This window comes from Homarus americanus, unplaced genomic scaffold, assembly GCF_018991925.1.
Source record: "Homarus americanus isolate GMGI-L3 unplaced genomic scaffold, GMGI_Hamer_2.0 scaffold50165, whole genome shotgun sequence".
Taxonomy (NCBI): domain Eukaryota; kingdom Metazoa; phylum Arthropoda; class Malacostraca; order Decapoda; family Nephropidae; genus Homarus; species Homarus americanus.
Window position 1 is genome coordinate 105,089 of NW_024748747.1, and position 23,734 is coordinate 128,822.

A 23,734-nucleotide genomic window follows, 5' to 3' on the forward strand; every position below is an offset into this window, starting at 1 on the left:
ATATATATATAGTATATATATATAGTATATATAAATATATCTATATATATATATATATATATATATATAGTATATATATATATATATATATATATAGAGTATATATATATATATATATATATATATATATATATATATATATATATAGTATACATATATATAGTATGCTATAACGAATCTAATTGGTTCTAGAACCTTGTTCGTTATAGCATTCGTTCGTAATAGGATTAATCCGTTCCAGGCCCCCAAATACAACCACTTAACACTGAAAAATATAATATTAAATTGTAAAAATTGTAAAAAAGTGCATAAATATGTATCTAAACCCTTGAAATAAGGAATATCATTAATACTTGTAATACAGAAACAATAAATTAGTAAAAAAAAATTATAATGTTCGTTGTAGGAGTTTCGTTCGTTATAGCATTATCAATTTTATAGGTAAAACCGTTCGTTATAGGAATATTCGTAGTAGGATCCGTTCGTTATATATATATATATAGTACATATATATGTATATAGTATATATATGTATATAGTATATATATATATATATATATATATATATATATATATATATATATATATATATATATATATATATATATATATATATATATATATATATATATATATATATATGTATATTTAAGCCTCTCTCTGTCCATGTAATCCAGTTGCCTCTGAAGATGTCTTGAATAAAGACGAAAGCTAAGGTACTCCGTTGTTTCCATTTTCCCGTGTGATTTTATCAAGATATATATATATATATATATATATATATATATATATATATATATATATATATATATATATATATATATATATATATATATTTTAATACATCAATACTTAATTTTACTTATAGTAGAAAGAAAAGTGTGCACGGTGTAAAAACAGGCGAACCATAATACGTACTATGGCCATTTAATTCACCTCTATTGTATATATTCAAAATTGTGTCTGGCAATTAAAAAATAATAATTATTGACAAATACCAAAACATTGAAATATTGACCTTGAAGAACACTATATTCATGTCTCATGACAATGGATTTAAAAGAAAATGTAGAGAAGAAAATGGTAAACTTAAATATTGTCCAATGCCAACTACAGTATTTTCTGTTTCTTCATAGACAATTGCATTAACGATAAAGGTAATAAAGCCAATGGGAAGCTTAGGTATACTGCAATGCTAATAGTACCAATTAATATACATGAATACCTCACCATTGTGAATAACATGATTGTAAATATCGGGTCAATTTTCGCGATAAGAATTAATGGAAATGCGTTCCCAGGCGGCAACTTTCATCACATATTTTTCGATATATACTCCTGAACTCCTCATTATCCAAGGCTATTAGGGACCAGGGTCACATGTATACTGTAGTACAGGTATTCCTCGATATACGAACGTTTGAGATACAAAAATTCACGAATTTCCTAAATTGAGACCAATATTTGGAGATACGAAAGCTTTCCCCACTTATACAAATTTGGTCTGCACAAAATTCAAATGTCAAGCACCAGGAGTCAGCTGGGACGGCCATCTTGGGGAAGAGAGGAGCAGATACGAATTATCACTCACTGATCAAACCCACTTCCCTTCCACAAGCCTGCTTCTGTCCATCTGCCATTCATTGTGCGTGTGTGAAATGATCTTTCTTTATCATGTGTATTTGTGCTATCCTTTTGTTATACCTTTCGTTATGGCATCCAAGTATTCTGCTGAATCTTCAGCTACCCGTACTACAGAACACTGAAGAAACCACAAAGGGCTGTTACTTTTGAGACAAAGTGATGATGACCCTACCAAGGTTGGGAAATATTTTGTTCTGGCTGCTTCTACTGTCGCCACAATTTACAAGCATGATGAGGACTGTGGTGTGGTGGTGAGCCCAGATTGTCCTCCCATCAGGTAAGTATACGAAAGTTGAGCCATATTTTCTTAAAAAAATCAGGTGTTTGGTAGTAAATTAGAATACAGTAGTTGTGAACTATTTATCATTAGTTAGGTAGGTTTTGTTCTTGTTTGCTAACTGATTTCGTATTTTTGGGGTATAACATTGGGGTATTTTTGTCATTGGGGAACTGAACCCTATTTTCTCCATATCGTCAATTAATCAAGATAAGAATACTGTATTATTATTATTATTTTTTTAACCTAACCCATTCGTACACCCTCAACTCACAAATTCATGCTAATTGGTACCCCACCATGGCCGAATTTCCGAAATTCACAGATTAGCAGAATAAGCATTAAAAATATATAAAAATTTACTAAAGACCTAAATCTCAACTCCTATTTTCTATGAGCAAGCTTTACCTCATTATTTCTTATGCACAAAATGGAGATATTTTTGGTGTGTAATTCGTTAATATTATGTAATTTGTAAAATTTATCCAAATCTTAACGGCACTGAAGACGATTGGGGTAACGTCACTAGTGGAGTACCCCAAGGCCCAGTACTTGGACCATTACTATTTATTATATACATAAAAGACATAGATATAGGCGTAGACAGCAATGTAAGTAAATTTGCTGATGACACTAAAATAGGACGTGTAATTAAATCTGATGAGGACTCCGCAAAACTATAGGTAGATCTAAACAAATTTTTCGAATGGTCTGAAAAATGGCAGATGAAATTTAATGTGGACTAATGTAAAGTACTTAGTCTGGGAGATGTAACAGAAAAACCAGATATCAAATAAACAAGGTTGTTGCAGAGAAATCCAACTGTGAGAAAGATTTAGGAGTAATGATAAAAAGGAATATTAAACCAAGTCAACACTGTGTTTTTGCTAGAAACAAGGCTAACAAAGTACTTGGGTTCATATAAAGGAGTGTTATTTACAAGATTAGCGAGGTTATTCTAAAACTAAATCTTGCGCTTGTGAGACCTCACTAGGATTACGCAGTTCAGTTCTGGTCACTGTGCTACAGAATGGATATAGAATCCCTAGAAAGAAATCAGAGGAGAATGACAAGATTAATCCTGGGCATTAAGAACCTTGAGTACAGAGACAGGTTAAAGCATCTTAATTTGCACTCCCTCGAGAAACCTTTGTGAGAAGCGATATGACCGAGGTGTATAAATGGAAGTCAGGGCTAAACAAAGGTGATAACAAAGGTACTCAAACTATCCAACCAGGAGCAAACTCATAGTAATGGTTTTAAATAAGACAAGTTTAGATTTAGGCGCGAGATAGGTAAACATTAGTTTGGAAATAGAGTAGTGGAACAAGTTGCCAAACATCATCATTAACTCGAATACGCTGGATAGCTTCAAACGTAGGTTGGATGGATATATGAGTTATAGGGGTTGGGTGTAAACGGGACTGCCCAGTATGGGCCAATAGGCCCGCTGCAGTTTCCTTGATTCGTATGTATTTTAATGAGCTGCAAGTTCTTCATTTCAGATGTACCGGTATCTGCTTGTTAACTAATTTAAGGGTTTTCAGGTGAATCAATCTAAAGGTTTTCAGATGATTGAATTAATATAAAGATTACTTCAAATTCCAACAAAAGGATAGTTGGTCTTTCTTCATCACAAAACCAACATTAATTGTTACCTTTTAACTTTGTTCACCTGTACTGGTACCTTTGAAATAATGTGCACAATCTCACTGTACTTTAAAGTACAAAGCACAATACATGATGATGTACTGTAAATGCTGTGAGCCTTAGCTAAACTTATAAATGTCTGTCATGGTATTACTTTATGTCTCGAAAATATATCTTTCACGTTCAGATTTACAATTTGTGAACTTGTGACCACTAGCAGCAACAAACACCATAGGGAAATTCTAGACCATAACAGTAACACCCTCACCAACTGTCTAAACCATTGGTAAAATCTTCACAATGACAGTGACGTCACCTCCAGCAGCCTATGCCACTTCCTAGAGTCTAGGACCTAGACCATAAGTGACCTCACAATCGCTGACTAAAGACAGCGCCCTGACTGATGGAATTCAATCTGGTCGTACATATTAAAAAGATGAGGCTCAAAAACAATATTAAGGAAGAGAATTCTTCACAAACCAAATACTATACAGTATTATAATTTGGCTATGAACTGGCTTGCCTGTCAATACAATATAAATACACCTTACAACATTGACTCACTGATTGCTCAACTTTCATTTATTTATCCCTAGATATACACGGAAATAAGCATGACAAAATTCTCAGTCTAATCATTAATTTTATTTTCACAGACTAATTGTCTGTGCTCCTAATAAACATTTATATTTTATTAGTATTTCAAACACTAACCGTTCCCTCCTATCCGACTTTGGTAAAGCTTAAGTCATTCCTTTTCTACAGAATTTGAATATTCTTAGGCCATACCGTCATTCCTAAATGATTGAAGTAAAATTACTCAATTCCTCACTCCTACACAACATAACAAATGTTTAAGTCACTCCCTCACACCTACACAACATAATCAATGTATCGAGTAATTTCCAATCATTAGTCAGCATTATTAATAAAACAAAACAAATAACACATTGTAATAGTCAATAAGCACGTACAGTAGAAAGAGTTGTAAATCAATTTATCTTTCAGTGATAAAATAAAAAAAATATTCAGCAGAGTAAACTGAAATTTTGCTGATTAAAAAATAATAACCTACTGCAATAACTACAGCAAATCTCAATTCAAGAAGATTTTTGTTCAAAAGATCTTAACGGTTACCATGACAACAACAAAAGCTGAAACCATTCCTTCATCCTAAACATCGAGTAAAATAAGTCATTCCTTCGTTACTACAGTACATATTTCAAGTCATTTTCTACGACTACACCCCCACACCTCTAAACTACTGAACTTGGTCAGACAAGTTACTAAAACACAGCTACAACACCCTGTAACTCACTGTTTTGACCTGCGAGTGTCAATGAGTGGGCATAATCTAGCCAGCACTTAACTTCCTCTGATGACCTGACTGTTACATGGAGTAGGTAGATCAGAGGTCATTTTCTTCACAGTTTCCAGGTTAGTGTTCTTATCTAGTCTATCTTGAGTCCATCTTTGTCTTCATGGCAGAGTGAATATCTTCCTTGGTCTGTCTGCTGAGTACAACACCAGTTGCTATCACTACCTGTGAGAGGTGAGGAATACCTTATTAGCTGTGCTGTCTTGTAAATATGACAATGGACTAATCAGTTTAAATAAAAAATGGAAACAAAGTTATATGAAGGACTATGGACGATTACTTTTTTTAACATAGCAAGTCTTGCCAGCGCACCTGTGCCTCAACTTCCTTTATACAGTGAACCATCTACGATTCGAAGCTTATTCCTAACAGCCAATCATAACATGGTGTGAATTTTGCTGGATTATGACGATGGAAACAACAAACATCAGTAGCAAAACCCAATGAAATGGCTATTTTTCTTCTATATAATCAAATATACAGTCGTAATATTTTGAATGGTTTGAGAGACGTGACTGAAAGATCGATAACAAAGCACTGAATCCTCTCCAGTTGGCAACTCATCTATAAGTAACACTCTTGTTTTGGCAAGGGAAGGTATTACAGGAGTTTAAAACCCGAGATAAATGCCACGGATATATAAATGAACTACAACAATGACGTTCATATGTTGTCAGTATATGTTCTCACTTGGATATTTATTTGCAGTACTGTATATTCACATATTTTGTATTCACCTTTAACATGAATATTTTTCTAACTTATCGAAAAAATAAACTTATATTATGACACATGACAGGAAAATGCACTAATGTTGCATTATACAGTAGTGTATTACCACATTAGGAAAAGCAAGATCATTTGTCAAAATTCGTTGTCTGTTGTGTCATATTGTCTAACTCAGAAATGTAAGGATATTTTTTTGTTGGGTGTACACAAATACTGCCAGTAGCTTCAGAGATTTACCCCAGAATATGTGGTATTGTTAGGTAGTGCGAGTTGTCCGGTCTTCTCAGACTATTCCTTGACACTGCGCCATGCAGTTTGCTAACTCAGGGTGTGGTTGTTGTTGTGTTAGCGAAAGCTTCTACACCTTAAACAAATTCACGCCTAGGTGGGTCTTGGGCCGGTCATCCTCGATTTCGAGGGGCTTCCATTATTAGGGTCGCCAATAAATCACATCCCAGTGTTGCCTACTTATATGTTATCCTTGTTCCTGCCCTACTTTTAAATGAATTGGATTAAGGAAATCACATATGGGAGGAAATGGTAAAAAGAATAATGTAAAAATTAAATATAGACAGCAAAAAGAAAGAGACGAAACAGAGTAAAACACTCCACATCCTCACTCTCTCAACCTGAATACTATATAAGCTGGGTGATTTTTTTTAACTTCACATTTAAGCACAATACTTACATTACTTAACTGTGTGCAAGGATGAGACGTCACAATTTTCTAAGAAAGAATATAATAAATGGAGACAATTCTCACGGTGGGTGCGGCGCTGGATGACCTGAGGTGCTAGGTGTCTGTTACTTGGACAGTGTAGAGTAGTGAGGCAACACTTCTTTATGGATGATGAACGCCTGACTGTGGTCTGGGGCTGCTCAAGAAAATGTTCAGCAACAACAGATATAGTTCCAGTAACCAACATCAGTATTAGTTGCAGAATTAAAGTTTTATGTCTTTTTCGTCTTACAACACACAGATCCTCTTCTTAGTTGGTCCCTGTGCGTACATCTCACCCCCTTTAGGTGGGAGTGATGTTGATACACAAATATACACATACTAACATATAGATTATTGGTTCCTCTGTCTAGTCCAGTTTGACACTATTACTTAACACAAAGCTGTAACATTTATTTTCTTATGACAGTGAACACACAAATGACGCACGTTTCATAACACACAACACACAAATATTGAGTCGTGCAGAAGGTGAATCCTCAGTGAGTTGGTCTTTTGCTGAGAATACAGAGAGAAATGTATTGTGTCTTCGATCTGCTGCACTTGTGACAAGGATGTGAGTCAAGTCTCAGTCTTTCCTGGTCACCAATGCTCTCCTGGAGGAGGCAGAGGGTGGGGAAAACTTCTTGTTGACATGACGCACCTGCACGATGTCCTCCAGACTCACACCTTCATCACACTCGTCCGCCTCACTCCTGATCTCCATCTTCTGTAAAAGAACCGTTGTCCGGAGATAATTCTTCAGTTCTCTCCTTACTTTCTTTCTTTGTCTGTCTATCTCTATTGTACACATACTACATAACAGTCACCCTCATTTTCCAAAGCATTACTAAAATACTAATTCAGGCTGATAGACTGTACCAATGACTAAAGACAGAAAGGAAACACCGCTGTAACATCATAAACTTTAGCTCAGCCCCATTCGTTGACATCGCGCTACCTTGTCTTGCCTTGGTTGACGTTTGATTGTTTAATTTTTTTAGAATACTCGTAAGGCTAAGTCTTTTCTGTGGCCAGGTATAACAAAATGAATGCCTTATGTTCTCATAGTCCTCCAAAAAATAAGTGATATAGAAAAAAAATGTTACAAGGAAACACCCAGGGGATGCTGGCATTTCGCTGATGACATGAACGAAGCAACTAAATTTTTGAGCGTATTAGTAATGCAAAGGTTTTCCTTTTGCCAGACAGGCAAGGTGAATGTCTGAGGGTACTCTGGACAACTGTCTTCTGGGTGTCCTGATATTGACTGACATCGTAGAATTAAGAAACTCCGAGATATCTTCCCTCGTGTCTTGAAACAAGCAAGGTGTTGACACCTGAAACCCATGTACCAATGGACTTAACTTTAATTTTTTCAAGATTATTAAAGATGTTCAGAGTTCTTTTTGTCCACATATAGCAAGATGAATGTCTCACCTTGTAGATACCTGGATATCAACAAATATTCCAGAATTAAGGAGATACAAAAGAAATAACTCTTTTCAAACAAGTTCTCGGCATATTTTATCAGAACACTTGTGGGTATTTATCTATTTATTACAAGTTTTCTTATTTCTGGGATACCTGTAGTACTTGATGAGCTCTCTGCTTGGGATATGAGCTTTGCTGGTGCGCCCGTATAGTGCACCAATAACCATAATTGTTGATACACTGGTCCCGGGACCAGACGTGGGCACCAATGGAGGTCACCAGATGATGCGTGTTTACAATAGTGACGTCACCGAGCTGTGCATTGTGGGTAAAACAAGCGCTCAGTGAACCATCCTTACTGTCTCTAATCCTTGGACTGTACTACTCTGGGTGGACAAGAGTGCTTAAAACACAGCCATTCCTTGTCCTCTAAATGAACTGATCGATTTGAAGCTCACAAAATCCCCCAAAATATATAAGTAACAGATAAAGCTTACTTATAGGGGACTACAGTACCATGACTATATGGATGAGGACCTGACAATAGTGACTTGATTCTCTCACTAAAAAGTTCTTCAGTGTGTCTAAAAAACTAGTCAGTCAAACAACAATGGGCGGACCTGCATGATAAGGCGGAGGAGTTTCGTCTGCTGGTCGAGCACAGACGAAATGTCCCTCAGTCGCCTGTGCTGTCCCTCCAACTGTTCCCACAGGTAGTCCTCGCTGCCCCCACCCTCGAGGCTCTCCAGGTCTGCTGCTACAAAGAACATAGTTATATTGAACTACTGGTACTAGGAGCTATTACTGTACCACCATTTTCCGTTAAATCAAAATTTCCGCTAAATCGAATTTTCATTATTTTCCTTTGATTTAGTGAACTAGTTCATTAAATCGAGCGTGATTCAGTTAAATTTTTTTCTTAATTGATTTTCCATTATTTTTGCTCCATTTAGCGAACTACTTTGCTAAATTGAGGACCTTACAAAGCATGATTCCTCTCCTGTGGTACAGTAATAGCTCCTAGTACCAGTAGTTTAAGATAGATAGATAGATATATCTATATATATATATATATAGATAGATAGATATATCTATATATCTAAATATCTATCTATATATATATATATATATATAGAAACACATTCGTTCCATTGCACAAAAACTCGGGTACCCTTCTGTGTTTGTTGATCGTTGTTTTAAAAGGGCTAAAAAATCCTTTCATTCCTCTCAAACCAGACAAATTCCTACACTTAAGAATATTTTGACTCCGCCCTATCGTAATGAATTTGTCCCGTTAGTTCGGTCCCTCAAGCTACTTAATATTAATGTTTTTTCAAGTATGACTCAACCATTACCAATATGTTAATAAGAAATAGCCCAAGTTTGAATGTAAATGGAAGTGTTTATTGTATTCCATGTAGCAAATGTAATTGTAATTATGTAGGACAGACAGGAAAAACACTGCAGCTCAGAATCAAACAACATAAGTACAATATCAGAACAGCATCTGAAAGCAGTGCCTTGTTCGTTCATGTTAGGAATAATAATCATCCCATTGCTTGGGAAAAAAGCTTAGAAGTATTTAAATCATCTTGTGTCACAGAAAGACTTCTGGTTGAAGCTAGTTTGATTAAGGAATTAAAATCAATAAACCTTAGTGATGGTCAGTTCAAAACTGATAATGTTACATAAAATTATTTGTCAGTGGCCCAAGGTTAAAAATGCTCTGAAAACCTTTGATCTAGATGTATGATAGTTATTTAGTGGGTCCCTTATTTGTGACCTGACCTGACTAGTCACGTCACCCCTTTCTCTTAAGCTCCTCTACGTGTGTGTTGGTGTAGGGATTAGTGGATGATATCATTATGACCTGACCTCATGTTTTATAAGGTCATCCTGTATATTTAAGCCTCTCTCTGTCCATGTAATCCAGTTGCCTCTGAAGATGTCTTGAATAAAGACGAAAGCTAAGGTGCTCCGTTGTTTCCCTTTTCCCGTGTGATTTTATCAAGATTTATCTTATCCACGTTTTCATTGTGGATCTACTTGAAATATATATATATATATATATATATATATATATATATATATATATATATATATATATATATATATATATATATATATATATATATATATATATATATATATATATATATATTACCTAAGAAAAAAGCCCACTACTGTTCTAAATATACTGTAAGAAATACAGACATTGTAGTTACTGCTCATAAACTATGCTTTACTATGGGTCCAGCACTGGATAAATTCCACAAATTTTCTTTAATATCAGACACGATGAAAAACCTAAAGGGTGGCTTCTCACTAAATGCCGGAACCATACATACTGTATTCTAACACAAATTGTCCCAATGAGTGAGTCAAGTTAACAACACATTCTAAGAAAGTTATAATATCCACTGTCGTGTCACACTCGTCCATCTCCAGACAATTTGCATCAGAATATGTCCAATTCTGGCCTCAGTGTGGAAACACCCTCACATCATAAAATGCGTGCCAGCGCTAGCAGTCAACATTCACCTGGCATTCCCCTTTAATCCTTACAAGATAATAAAATTACAGAAGTTTTTCGCTCGTCGCTTGACAGCAGTTATTCTCTTTTATAACTCAAGGGTAAGGCGAGTGAATGTTACGCACCTATACCGCGCTTCTCATTGATGGGACAAACGAAGCTGAAGGCGCTGAGGAGGTGGTGGAAGAGCCCCTTACTGCACTGCGAGTTGGGGTACACCAGCACCTCTGTCTTGTTGACTAGCTTGATCAACACCTCTGGCAGTTTATTCTCCAGCTCCGTGTGTAGCTCCACCTGCATGCCCCCCCCCCCACACACACAAAACAGTGAAGACAAATATAGATGTACAGTACTCACACACACACAGGGTAAAAGTATTGGCAAGTGAAAATAACTGAAATTTTCCAATTCAAAATTTCCTTTTGTCTTATGAATGAAACAATCCTTCGAAGGTCCAAACACTTAATGAATAAAACAAAAAATTTCTACAGAGAGAGAGAGAGAGTCGACATAAGCCTCTCACCTGCATGGCAATACGCTTCAGCTGGGCGTTCTTCTTAACACTCTCAATATCACCAACAGCCAGACCGATCAAGAGGTTCATCAGGAGGATAGGCATCAGGATCATGAACACCAGGAGCAGTGCTGTCAGGATAACATGATAGCATAGTGTTAGGATACCTTATAGTGTCAGAATGTCAGGATAATATATACATTATAGTGTCTGGATAACCTCATGATAACATAGCATCAGGATTATGATAGCATACAGTTTCAAGATAACATTCAGTGTTAAGATAGCTTAAGGTGGACAGGTTATCTTACAACAAATTATGTATTCTTTTATTTCTAAAATAATTTTGTCCAGCTTAAGCAGGGTCCACGATGATTTTTTTATTTTAGTTGAACAATTACTTTTGTCTTACTAACTCACTTCACTTTCATCTAATATTGATGAAGGGGCCTTGTTCATATTTGTGTCAACCCACAGAGCAACTCACCGAATGTCGTGCGAGGGAAGAGAAGCTGGTAGTCCTTCACACTCTCATGGAAGAAGGGGTAGATGAAGACGGTGAGGAAGTCCACCTCTCCTAGCATCATGGAGAAGGTCCTCATCATTGACATGGGCACATTGGAGAAGGATAAATGGCCACCCTGTAGGAAGAGGAGAAAAGACGAGTGACTAGCACATAGACACAAAAGTGGAGGAGGGAGGAGTGTTTAGGACATAAGAAGAGAGGGATGAGAGATTAGGACATAGAAAATGTGAGACAAGTACAAGTGGACACCCAGGAGGAGGAGGAGGATGAAACAGATAATTAGGACATAGGTAGTATATAACAAGCCGAGGGATAGGCAATTAGGGCATTAGGACATCAATGAAGAACAGATATACCCAGCCTAGAGAGAGAGTAGTTATCAAGACATGAGCTTACTAGAGAAAGGACATACAGCATAGGTAATAGGACAGAGAAACATATACGGGTGACCACACAAGGTAAACAGCAGAAAATTTAGGAGACCCTAAACATCGGGAAAAAAAGGACGAGAGCAAGAAGAATAAAGAGATTGACTTCAATTAAAATTCTGGTCAGAAAGAGGAGTTAGAATAGGGATATAAGGATGAAGAACACTCTTATGTGAGACAACAAGAATCGGAAGGATCTTACGTGAGACATAAGGATGTAGAAGGCGAGACCAAAGGCGACAATGAGGACGGAGAAGACAAGGAGGACCTTCAGCAGCGTGTTGAGGATCTCCAAGAACATGACGATGTAGATTCCGATACGGTCAAACCTGAGGGGGAGGTGTTGAGGCCTTAACAACACTTGAGTTAAAAGATTCACTGCTTTCATCACATTTAACTGAGAGTAGAGTAAGATGTATACATACAGGTACATATATTGAAACTAAGCTAAATATTTCTCAATCTATCTATTTATCTATCTGACTATTGTCTATCAATATCTTCTACCTCTGGAAGTAAAGAAGAAGGGTGAACCAGGCGGTGAAAACGGCGAGAGCGGCCGAGTTGAACTGTTGTGCTCTCCACCCTGTACCCAGGAACACAGGTAGCACCATGCAGATGGAGGTGAGGTAGAGTGTCCACTCCACCACATTGATCGCCTCCGTCAGGTACTGTGAAAGGAGTGAGGGGGGAGGGGAGAGACTGGGTCCCAATAGAAATATTCTCAAGTCCCAAATTAATGTAATTTACTTGAGAGATCTATGAGGTATCTGGAGCTCATTTGACAAAGTCACTCGTGGTTGGTACCTGTACTGGTGTTTATTTACCTTAAGCCCGTGGTGGTAGAGTTGGAGGATCTCCTTCACTATGCCGAGGCAGGCGAACACCATGATGGCAACACCCATACAATACATCCATCCAGTGGTCTCGTACACCTGCAAGAACCAGGATTTACACCTTTCAGTACACCCAGGCACGAGATACACTCCAAGAACACCTCTACAAGTCACATCAGGCGTGGGACATGTATAGAAATAAAACCCCGAGATTCGTAGACATAGCCTCACCTCACAGACATATTCTGCCAGACTCTCACCTCACAGACATATTCTGCCAGACTCTCACCTCACAGACATAATCTGCCAGACTCTCACCTCACAGACATAATCTGCCAGACTCTCACCTCACAGACATAATCTGCCAGACTCTCACCTCACAGACATAATCTGCCAGACTCTCACCTCACAGACATAATCTGCCAGACTCTCACCTCACAGACATAATCTGCCAGACTCTCACCTCACAGACATAATCTGCCAGACTCTCACCTCACAGATATATCTTCCCGAGCCTCACCTCATACACAAATCGGTCCCAGTTGTCGGTGTCGTTACTTAGGTCGTAGCGAGAGGTGGCGTTGATGGAGGCGGAGACGGCGCTGTTGTTGCCGAGAACCTTGACAGCAAAGACGGTGACAAGGGAGAGGAACACCAGGTAGACGAACAGGTTGGACAGGTGGATATACTTGCCATAGGCCTGCCACTTCATCTCCAGGAAGGTCTGCGTCAGCGGGTGCATCAGCAGGTCCACACGTCCGCTCTCTACCATTGCCTACAGTAGCAAGAAGACAGTCATGGAACAGATTCACACGTTTCACTGTCTACTGAGAACAGGGAGGGTCAACAGGTTTTTATTCTGTTGTAACTTGTATGTGTCTGTTATTATCTATCAAAGGTCTAGCAGGATGGAAAGGTCATATTCTGTACTGTCATGGAACAAATGCACGTGTTTCTTAACTACCTAAAGACTGGGAGGTATTGAAAACACCGGTACATCTAACCTGTCACAAACTAAAGGAAGCTTTTTAACACTGAAAGAACAGAGTCACGAGTCCATCATCCACCATCGCTGTTGACGATGAATATTGGAGGGAAAAAGTCTTTCTTATCCCAGAGTACTTAAAACAATTCTTCATTCTTAACCCTTTGTAGGGCAGGGGAGTCTCTCAGCTGAATAAAATTCTCTGGTGTTAGCTAGAATAAAATACCTAAGTATGCCGCTGCCCTACAATGCGTTAATTGAGATGGGGCCTAAAGAAAAAATCAAGTATCATCTTCAGGTGATACACTGTCCTGACCTTATGCACACTATTGGTACTAGAAGCAACAATAGGTGTTCAGAAAATCTTGCATAGGTTTCAGATTTTAAAAACACAAAGTCTCCAGTTGCCAGTTTATTTAATTGTTATTTGTAGTAAATAAATTATATGATTTTACTACTGGGACAGATCCATAAATTATACTATTTTGCTGAAGTGAAGGACATTAATTTGTTATATACTGTATTTAACTCTTTGAAGACAATGGTTAAAGCTATAACACTTTGAGAACAATATGCTGTCTTGTGTTTCCTCATATGACATTAAACAGTTACACTGCAAATTGCTGTACGGCACAATAATAAATGACACTGTATGTGTACTGCGTTGTGTTGTGTTGTAAAGAATGATATCATACATTACAAGCATAGAGGGGCTGCGGGCGGAACTTGGGGTCCTTGTGTTTGGTCCTCTCCCACTGCAGCTGATCCTCGTTCAACTGGAGGGGGTAGAAGCTGTACCTCACCTACCAGGGGAGACAACTCTGTTAGTACCAGAGAGAGAGAGAGAGAGAGGTTCCTAAGCCAAGTGAATTTACAATATGTTTGAGAATAAATACAAAGCCCTTATGTCAGTGACTCTTAACCTGATGTTGAAGGATCTTATACGTGAATATAGCTTCTAAGTTCCTATCCCTGTGTTTACTTTACATGTCTCTCTATGTATGTTCGCTCTCCCTGTGTGTAAATTTTTGGTCTCTATGTGGACTCGAGCTAGGTCTATGAACTTCACTATCCCTGTGTGTATGTAGCTCCTGCCTGTGTATGTACTTCTGCCATCTTCGTGTGTATACTTACGAAGAAGTTCTTGGAAGTATCCTTGACCTCGGCCTTCTTTATGGCTTGGTCGAGGACAGCTTGGAAAACCTTAGGTAGTGTGCGGATGAGAGCCATACACACACACCCGTTCACCTTACTCGATGTTCCCACCACCTCTGATGGTCTGGTGAAGGAGGAGGTATTATTCTTATGGAAGAACACATACACACACACACACACACACACACACACACACACACACACACACACACACACACACACACACACACACACACTTACTTCGTATGTGTCACCATTGCCCAAATCAATGAACCCACAATCCTTAAACGAGTTACGACCCATTGTCTTCACTCCAATACCCATTATTTAATTAATTTTCATATTTGAGTGGGCTTATACCGATATTGCAGATGCCATACCAGATCCTCAACAATATGGCAATATGAGAATATCCTTCACCACCCACTGTCGTGTCGGCTTTCTCGACTAAATATACTGCCACTTGGAAAAACGCAAGATGTCTGTGGCTATCGCCTTCAATGGCTTCACAAAGGTATTCGACCTAGTCAACCACAATTTAATCTTCAACAAAGCCTCGGGTCCCGGAAAAGTCTTATACCATGGTTTACAGACTTCTTTAGTGACCGACGCCAAGCCATATGCTTCTGAGGGGTTGTCTCTACATTTCAGTCACTCACATGTGGCATCTCCCAAGGCAACAAGACAGGACCGCTCTACTTCCTTATCATTGATGCCCTGAGAGAAAATCCTGCCCGCTGGAAATATGTCGATGACTCCACCGTTGGGACCAGTGTGACACAACTCAGCTCCCAACTACAGCACCCTCCAGAATATATTGAAGTCTCTAAAATTGGGCCACCAACAACCATGTCATCATCAAGCTATACCAAGACCATAGTTATGCACATTTACCTCTCCTCTGACCTTATCCCACCTCCCTCTAAATGGGCCCCAACACACTCCAGGTTGTGGACTCCCACCAAACTCCACGGCGTCACTATAGATAACAAAATACATTGGAAAGCATACGTCAGTGCAATTGTCAAATCTTTCAGTTTTCATTTCCACCTCCTCCGCCACCCCAAGTCCCTCGAAGTATCCACGCCCAAGCTACTTAGTGCTTATTCAACATTAATACTACCCAAGCTCACCTATGCCTCCCCTACCTGGTCTTCCTCCCTAAATGCCACACAACGTAAACACCTAGAAAAAGTGCAAAAGAGGGCATGCAAGATTATTCTCTCCCCTTCCTACTCCACATATCAAGAAGCGCTCAACACACTGACCCTTTCGACTCTCACTGACCATCACCACGACCTCATCTGCAAATTTGGTAAGAAGCTTCTACACCATCCTCGACACCGGCTCCTACTACCACCTGAGATCCCTAGCCCGAGAATTGCTGTTCGACACCACAACCGCATCCAGCCCATACGTGCACGAACTGATAAACCAGTGTATTCACTCCCAGTAAATACTACTTCTTGCACTGTCACTATGTTGAAATGAACTGTAGTTTGAGCTTTTCCCCATCTAGTTATTATATGTCTTATTTGTGTCACTTATGTTACTTGTATATTATTTGTAATTCGAAACCCATTCCCCAAATATGTAATTGTATATTTTCAGCCTTCTGGCTGCCAAGCTCTTTCAATAAACCGTTAATTATTATTATTATTATTATTCAAGATTAATCTCTCCCCCTCCTCCTACTCTACATATCAAGAAGCACACAGCATAATGACCTTCTTGGCTCTCTCTGATCATCACCATGAACTCACTGAAAACCTGGGGAGAAGCTTTAGCACCATCCTCATCACCGTCTCCTGCTCCTACGTCTGCGAATTACTGTTCAACATTACAACCGCATTCAGCCAAGACAACCAAATACTGACAGCTACAAGAATAACTGAATCCCAGCCATTGTAAAAGTCACCAACAACTCGTAGTTAACCATTGTGTTCACTCCCAGCCAATCTTACTTTTGCACTATTACTAAGCTTAAATTACCTGTTAAATGACCTTCACCTCCCATGATATTATACAGTACTGTATACTGTATTTGTACCGCTTATGTTACATGAATATTATTTGTCAATTAAGTGACCCATTCCCATCTCTGTTGATTGTATATTTTTAGCCTTTTGGGCTGCCATATTCTTTCAATAAACTATTTATTATTATTATTATTAATACTGTATTATTATTATTATTATTATTATTATTATTATTATTATTATTATTATTATTATTATTATTATTATTATTATTATTATACACACACACACACACACACACACACACACACCACTCTCTCTCTCTCCTGCAAAGAGTATATGACACCTTCCACTCATTCCCTCTCCCTTCCCTCTCAAACTCGTTTTCTGCACCGTCGCACTCAGTCTCCCACCACTTTCCTATCCCTCCCAAACTTGTTCCCTACACCACCCCTCTCACTCATTCCCACTCACCCCCTGGGATGCGTGACGAGTGCGAGTGCAGCTTCGGAGAGCCTGTACTGGATGGCACAGTCGATGGGTTTACAGTTGGCGTTATTTTCCAGTAGCTTACAGTTCAGGGATAACAGCTGACTCACCACCTCTGGCTTGTTGGCTCTGACAGCTGAGTGAAGAGGCGTGTTCTGTGTAGTAGGGAGAGAGGAGGGAGAGAGGAGTGAGTGTGGAGAGTGAGGAGTGAGGGGAGAGTGAGTGAGTGTAGGGGGGAGAGTGAGTGAGTGGAGGGGAGAGTGAGCGAGTGTAGGGGGAGAGTGAGTGAGTGTAGGGGGAGAGTGAGTGAGTGAGTGGAGGGGCGGTGAGTGATGATGAAGGGAGAGAGTGAGTGAGTGAAGGGAATAAAATCACATGATTTATTTGACTGAAAATACTTTTGTTTTAAATAAGATAAAAATTGTTTTATATCGGAGCATTATGGAAGTTTGGAACGACTAAAACATAAATAAAAGTAATAAACTCTTCTTGGGTGAAAATCAATAACAGGTGACATTTAACCTGAAGTAAGACTGATATACTGAATGTTTTGAAACGTGTGTATGGACTCACCTTCTGGGTACACACATCATAGTACTTTTTAGATACTGTATATCAGAAAGTATCTGTTATTACTGTGAGTCATAGAAATGCAAGGGTCAGATGTGTTTATAATTGTATATATTAAAAGATATTGGTCGTAAAATATGTCCACGGTATTAAATAGGTGAATTATAAGGTTCGGTCAGGTAATATTTTGGCCAGGTAGTTTAAAACCATGAATTAAACCTCGACCAGGTAACTCCCTGACAAGGTACCCCACGACCAAGTAGCCCGACGACCAGGTAACTTCTCCATCAGACTTACGCCATCCTTGTCGGTTTGGTCGAGGGTGTGGGCGTGGACGGCCAGGATTGCGGCGAGGGTTTGCATATGTCCCCCTGCTGCCGCCAGGTGGAGGGGAGTCCGCCCCTGGTGGTCACGGTGGAGCAGCGCCCCCTTACTGATGAGCAACTGAACCACCCGAGTGTGACCTGAGGGAGAGTGAAGGAGATTGTGAGAGTTTAAAAAGAGTGAAGAAGGATGCGATAGCTGGGGTTGGGTGGGGGGAGAGTGGGCAAGCTGGGGAAGCCTGGAGGGAGGATGTGAGAGCTAGGAGAGAGTGGGGGAGCTGGGGAAGGCTGTGAGAGATGGGGGAAGGTGGGGGAGCTGGAGAAGGCTGCAAGGCATAACGTGACACTTAGGGTAAGATAGGGAGACTGGGTGTTAAATGATGTCACGTGCTCCGTTAACCATCTTCAAGTAAACTCGCAGTGTGTGTGTGTGTGTGTGTGTACCTTCCTCGCTGGCGATGTGTAGTGCTGTCTTGCCCTCGTCATTACACTCGTTCAGGATGAGGAAGCCGTTACTGGACTCTACCAGGTGCCTCACCGTGTTGTACCTGCCGTACCTGTAGCACATTATACGTCAACATCTGTTGTACCAGTAGCACATGTTTATAAACATCTGGCATATCAATGTCACATCTTAATTATCATTATCATAATCAACATCACCATCCTCATGAGTGCCATAAACTCTAACATAAACAAGAAATCACAGGTTTGTTCATACGTCGGGCACCTCCACCAAAACAACCACAACAAGAAACCTAAACTATCGTACTTGGCAGCAAAATGCAGAGGACTCTCGTTCCTGTTGTCCTTCGTCCTGACGGAGGCGCCGAGGCGGAGGAGGGATGCCAGGGAGCTAATCTGGCCACTCCGAGAGGCGTAGTGAAGAGGAGACCACCCGAGGGAGTCCTGCTCGTTCAACATGACGCTGAGACGAGACATCCACTGTGGGGTTGATGCGAAATGAGGCAAAGTTTTATGTGTCAGTGATTTCGTTTAGAATACATTAACTTAATAGGAAGTTCCTTTATAAGATACATTCACTGACACTGAGCTACTTGACACAATTCTTAAAGTAAAGTACATAAAAGTGGGGTTTCAGAAAGCCCTGGGAAGGTTCATGTTCCTTCAGAAAATTTAGGGACGCCCCATTACTTCCCTTTTCACACAACCTTAGGATATCCACTTCTTCCTCCACACTGGTAAGGGACACTCCCTATTCATCCCAGGACTCTTAGGGATGATCACTGCTCTCCCCTTTCCTAGACAGCCAAAGGATGGCACCTGAGTGAGCAGAAGGATGTAGTCTCTTACCCAGGCGTCCTTGACTTGGTTGAGAGCGAGGAGGTCACTGAGGGAGCCGCCGTTCATGATGACCACATGAAGCAGATTCTTATCAGTGAGGTCCCTGATGGAGGGGTCTGCGTTGTTCGCCAGGAGGACGTCCACACTGCGCCAGCCGCCGTGCGCAGCCGCCAGTAGCATTGGTGAACGGTGCTCTTGATCCACCTGGTTCACCTCCGCCCCCTGGTGACGAGGGAAGGTGATGAGGTGGTGATGGATTATTGGTAGTCCAAGAGGTGGGGAAGAAAGGAGGGAAGCAGTAAAGAAGTGAAGAAGAAAAGGAGTGAAGCATATAGGGTGAGGCTGGGAAGGAGACAGGACCAGTTAGTTAAGGAGGATGGGATGAAGGATGGGAAGGAGGAAGGTAGAGAGCAAGGGAGGGAACACAGGAAGGAGGGTGATGTGGTAATGAGGGATTGATGGTAGATCCGGAGGAAGTTAGGAAAGGAAGGAAGTGGAGATGAGCGGGTGAGAGGAACTGAAAAGAACGGAGAAAGATAATGAGGGAAGGAGAGGGAATTGGTCAGGACAACAATAAATTTTTAAATATTAAGTCAATGAACTTATAATTAAAACACGTTGCGATAATTTAAAAAAAATGCTCTTTTTATCAATAAAAAATAAATATTGAATGTACAGTATCTGACCTTGGTTACATGTAGAGGTGTAATAGACGAGAGAGAGAGAGAGAATTACCTCCTGGATGAGATAGGTGACGAGCTTTGGGTGGTCAAACATGGAGGCACAGTGGAGAGGACTCATCTCCTGGGCGTCCAGTGTCGCCAATGCCTTCTTCTTCTGCAGGAAGTGACCAAAAACAGGAGTTGAGGGAGTGTGAAAACGGAAAGAAAAACACCAACAAAGACAGTATCACTCGTTTCATAAAGGGAAAGTTCCTTATTACTTAAATGTTACAGAGGAGAGGAACCCCCCCGCCATATTGCTACACTTAACAGGACGATTTTCCACGTGACTTTAACAGAGAATTTCCAAAAGGGGGAACATCTCTTTATCATATGAAGGTGTCTCATTATTCCCTCAAGAGTCTGTCCTCTAACCCTAAAAGTAAATTTTGTTCACAAAGGACACTAAAAAAATATTGCCGCCTCTTTTCCTCCTAAAATTGTCTTTCGTCAACGATCGTCAACTGAAAGGAAAAAAGCCTCTTATTTGATTTATTCTTTGTATTTCCAAACATTTACTAACTAAGGTTGTTCTGATTATCCTTAAATTAAATCATCCATAAGGCACCAGAGGCCGCCTCACATATGATATATTTTACTCTTTATCCTCCACCTGACGTCCAAAGAATATACCACCAATTTATTTCTTAAGTGCACAAGCCTCATGATAACAACGAAATGACACCTGTATTACCCCCGACAAAGAAGCCACCCCCCTTTACCTCCTCTGGCTGCAGCGTAAACATGAGCCTGACGATATCGTAGGAGCCCTGAGAGCAGGCCAGGTGGACGGGCGTCGACCGATCGTCCTGCTGCGTGGAGATGAGAGCCCCACTCTTCAGGCACAGCTCCACCGCCTGCCACATCTCGTCAAGGTCACAGAGGTAACCCAGGGTCACACAGAGGGCAAAAAGTTCAAGATCACAGTTAATGGCTAAGAGAGATGCAAGCAATATGTCATATGGATATCATATCTCTCTGGCTTGGTGCTTACTGTTTGCATGTCAATCCTTCTCTTACTCCCCCTTTTAATTCCCTAACCCTTCTTCACAACTCTACCTCTCTTTCACTCCACTACTTTTCTCTTTCAACCCATTCACAAGTCTCCTTTATTCCTCTTCCTTTCCTCACCTTAATCTCTCCTCCGTGGACGGCCAGGTGGAGGGGCACGTTACCCTCCAGGTCAGGTATGGTAATCATCCTCTGTCTGACGCAGCCTCGACTCTCAGTGTAGTTGAGGAGCGCTTCCAGCACTCCGACTGAGGCGTTTCGGGCGGCGATGTGAATAGGGTGATAGCCGTTACTACAGGGCTGGTTGGGGCACCGTGTGAAGCCTGAACTGGACAGCTGGGGAAGGGCGAGAAAATGAGGAGAGAGAAGATAAAAGGGGCGAGAAGATAAGGAGAGAGAAGATAAGGAGAGAGAATATAAGAGGAGCAAGAGAGAGAACAGGAGTACTTAGGGGCAAATGGGAAGAACAAATTATACAAGACTTATTCGTCTATAGTAAGGTTATCTGAGGACTGTCGAGAGAGAGAGAGACTGGTCGGAGAAAAGTACAGAAGAGATAAAACGAGAGAAACATTGGTCGGAGAGAGAGAGTACTGAATGAGGTGATGTCCTGTACTGCCTGGTCAACTAGTCGTCAGTATGATGGTGTGTGTGGTCACTGGTCACTATGAGGCAAAATTTAGGTAGACTCACCAGGTACTCACCATGGTCAGGTATACAGGTAGACTTACCATGGTCATGTATACAGGTAGACTCACCATGGTCAGGTATACAGGTAGACTCACCAGGTACTCACCATGGTCAGGTATACAGGTAGACTTACCAGGCACTCACCATGGTCAAGTATATAGGTAGACTCACCAGGTACTCACCATGGTCAGGTATACAGGTAGACTTACCATGGTCATGTATACAGGTAGACTCACCATGGTCAGGTATACAGGTAGACTCACCAGGTACTCACCATGGTCAAGTATACAGGTAGACTCACCAGGTACTCACCATGGTCAAGTATACAGGTAGACTCACCAGGTACTCACCATGGTCAAGTATATAGGTAGACTCACCAGGTACTCACCATGGTCAAGTATATAGGTAGACTCACCAGGTACTCACCATGGTCAAGTATATAGGTAGACTCACCAGGCACTCACCATGGTCAAGTATACAGGTAGACTCACCAGGTATTCACCATGGTCAAGTATACAGGTAGACTCACCAGCAGCTTAGCACATGTCTCGTAATCATATTTGGCTGCCAGGTGTAGGGCGGTACGTCCCCGGCGGTCGCCCAGGTACAGGTCCACCTTATCTGTGTGACTCATCAGTCGCTCCACCGACGCAATCTGCATCACACTCACGTTGGAGATCATGGTAGGTGGCAGACGAGGTTATGAAAGGAATTAGGTAGTCCAGGTAGGTAGCATGAAGACGTGAGATGTTGTAGAAGTTGGTGATGAGTCACGGGAGATGGTAGAAGGTCGTGAGGGTGAAAGGAATATGTTGTGAGAAGCAAATTATCACTTTTATAGTTATGTTTCATATTTTCCCAAAGATAATGTATCTAAACAATTGTCTCAAAATATGCGTTTTCGCTGTAGGATTCGAACCCACACAGTTCAGGGTGAGAAGCGATGACACTACCACGGTACCAAAACGGATTATACTTTCTTACAAATGCTACCGACACTCCATCACAGAGTACAGCAGACAGATTTGACCAAATAGCCACACCATCAGGTAACTCGACTCGCATCCCACTCCCAACTGTTTGGGTTCGTATTCTGTAGAGGTAGTGTGTGTGTGTGTGTGTGTGTGTGTGTGTGTGTGTGTGTGTTGGACAAGTAAGTCAGGTACCCACCTTGTTGTTGTTCACTGCCACATGCAAGGGTGTGTTTCCCTCATTGTCCGTCAGGCTGGTGTCCGCCTCCCTGTAAGTCAAGAGTAGTTATAGTATGTGTGTGTGACAGTACCGCTGTGACACTCCAGTTTTGTTGTAACTCTTTATACAGTATTAGCACTGCTACTTACTACCAATACTGTAATTCTCTCTCTAGATGTCCTCAACACTTACTTGTCTATCAAGGCGTTAATAGCGTCTTCTACTTCCTCGAGTACAGCGACGTGCAGCGGCGTACGGCCCTCTTTGTCCCGCACGTTGACGTCTGTAAGGGAGAAAGCATAGGTTACTAGGGGTGAGGGGAGGTGGGTGAGGGGAGGTGTGTTGGGAGGTGTTGGGGAGGAGGTGTGTTGGGAGGTGTGTTGGGGTGAGGGGAGGTGTGTTGGGGTGAGGGAGATGTGTTGGGGTGAGGGGAGGTGTGTTGGGGTGAGGGGAGGTGTGGGGTGAGGGGAGGTGTGTTGGGGTGAGGGAGGTGTGTTGAGGGAGGTGTGTTGGGGTGAGGAGGTGTGTTGGGGTGAGGGAGGTGTGTGTTGGTGGAGGGGAGGTGTGTTGGGGAGGGGAGGTGGGAGGTGTTGGGGTAAGGGGAGTGTGGGTGAGGGAGGTGTGTTGGGGTGAGGGAGGTGTGTGTT

At 40.8% G+C, this 23,734-nt stretch overlaps 1 protein-coding gene across 1 annotated transcript; it reads right to left on the reverse strand.

The window, feature by feature from the left end:
• Positions 1-4,198: 4,198 nt before the first annotated feature.
• LOC121880404 (transient receptor potential cation channel subfamily A member 1-like) lies at positions 4,199-22,578 on the reverse strand. Its single transcript, XM_042387594.1, has 21 exons — positions 22,426-22,578; positions 21,327-21,542; positions 20,918-21,052; positions 20,209-20,310; positions 19,483-19,695; positions 18,941-19,113; positions 18,613-18,725; positions 18,143-18,309; positions 17,261-17,430; positions 14,787-14,931; positions 14,348-14,455; positions 13,188-13,442; positions 12,659-12,766; positions 12,339-12,502; positions 12,041-12,160; positions 11,365-11,546; positions 10,887-11,008; positions 10,489-10,657; positions 8,451-8,587; positions 6,367-7,126; positions 4,199-5,114 (listed from the first exon to the last, which is right to left on the reverse strand). The coding sequence occupies exons 1-20, from the start codon at positions 22,576-22,578 to the stop codon at positions 6,986-6,988; spliced, it is 3,093 nt and encodes a 1,030-aa protein (XP_042243528.1). The 3' UTR covers positions 4,199-5,114; positions 6,367-6,985.
• Between the last annotated feature and the right edge of the window lie 1,156 nt (positions 22,579-23,734).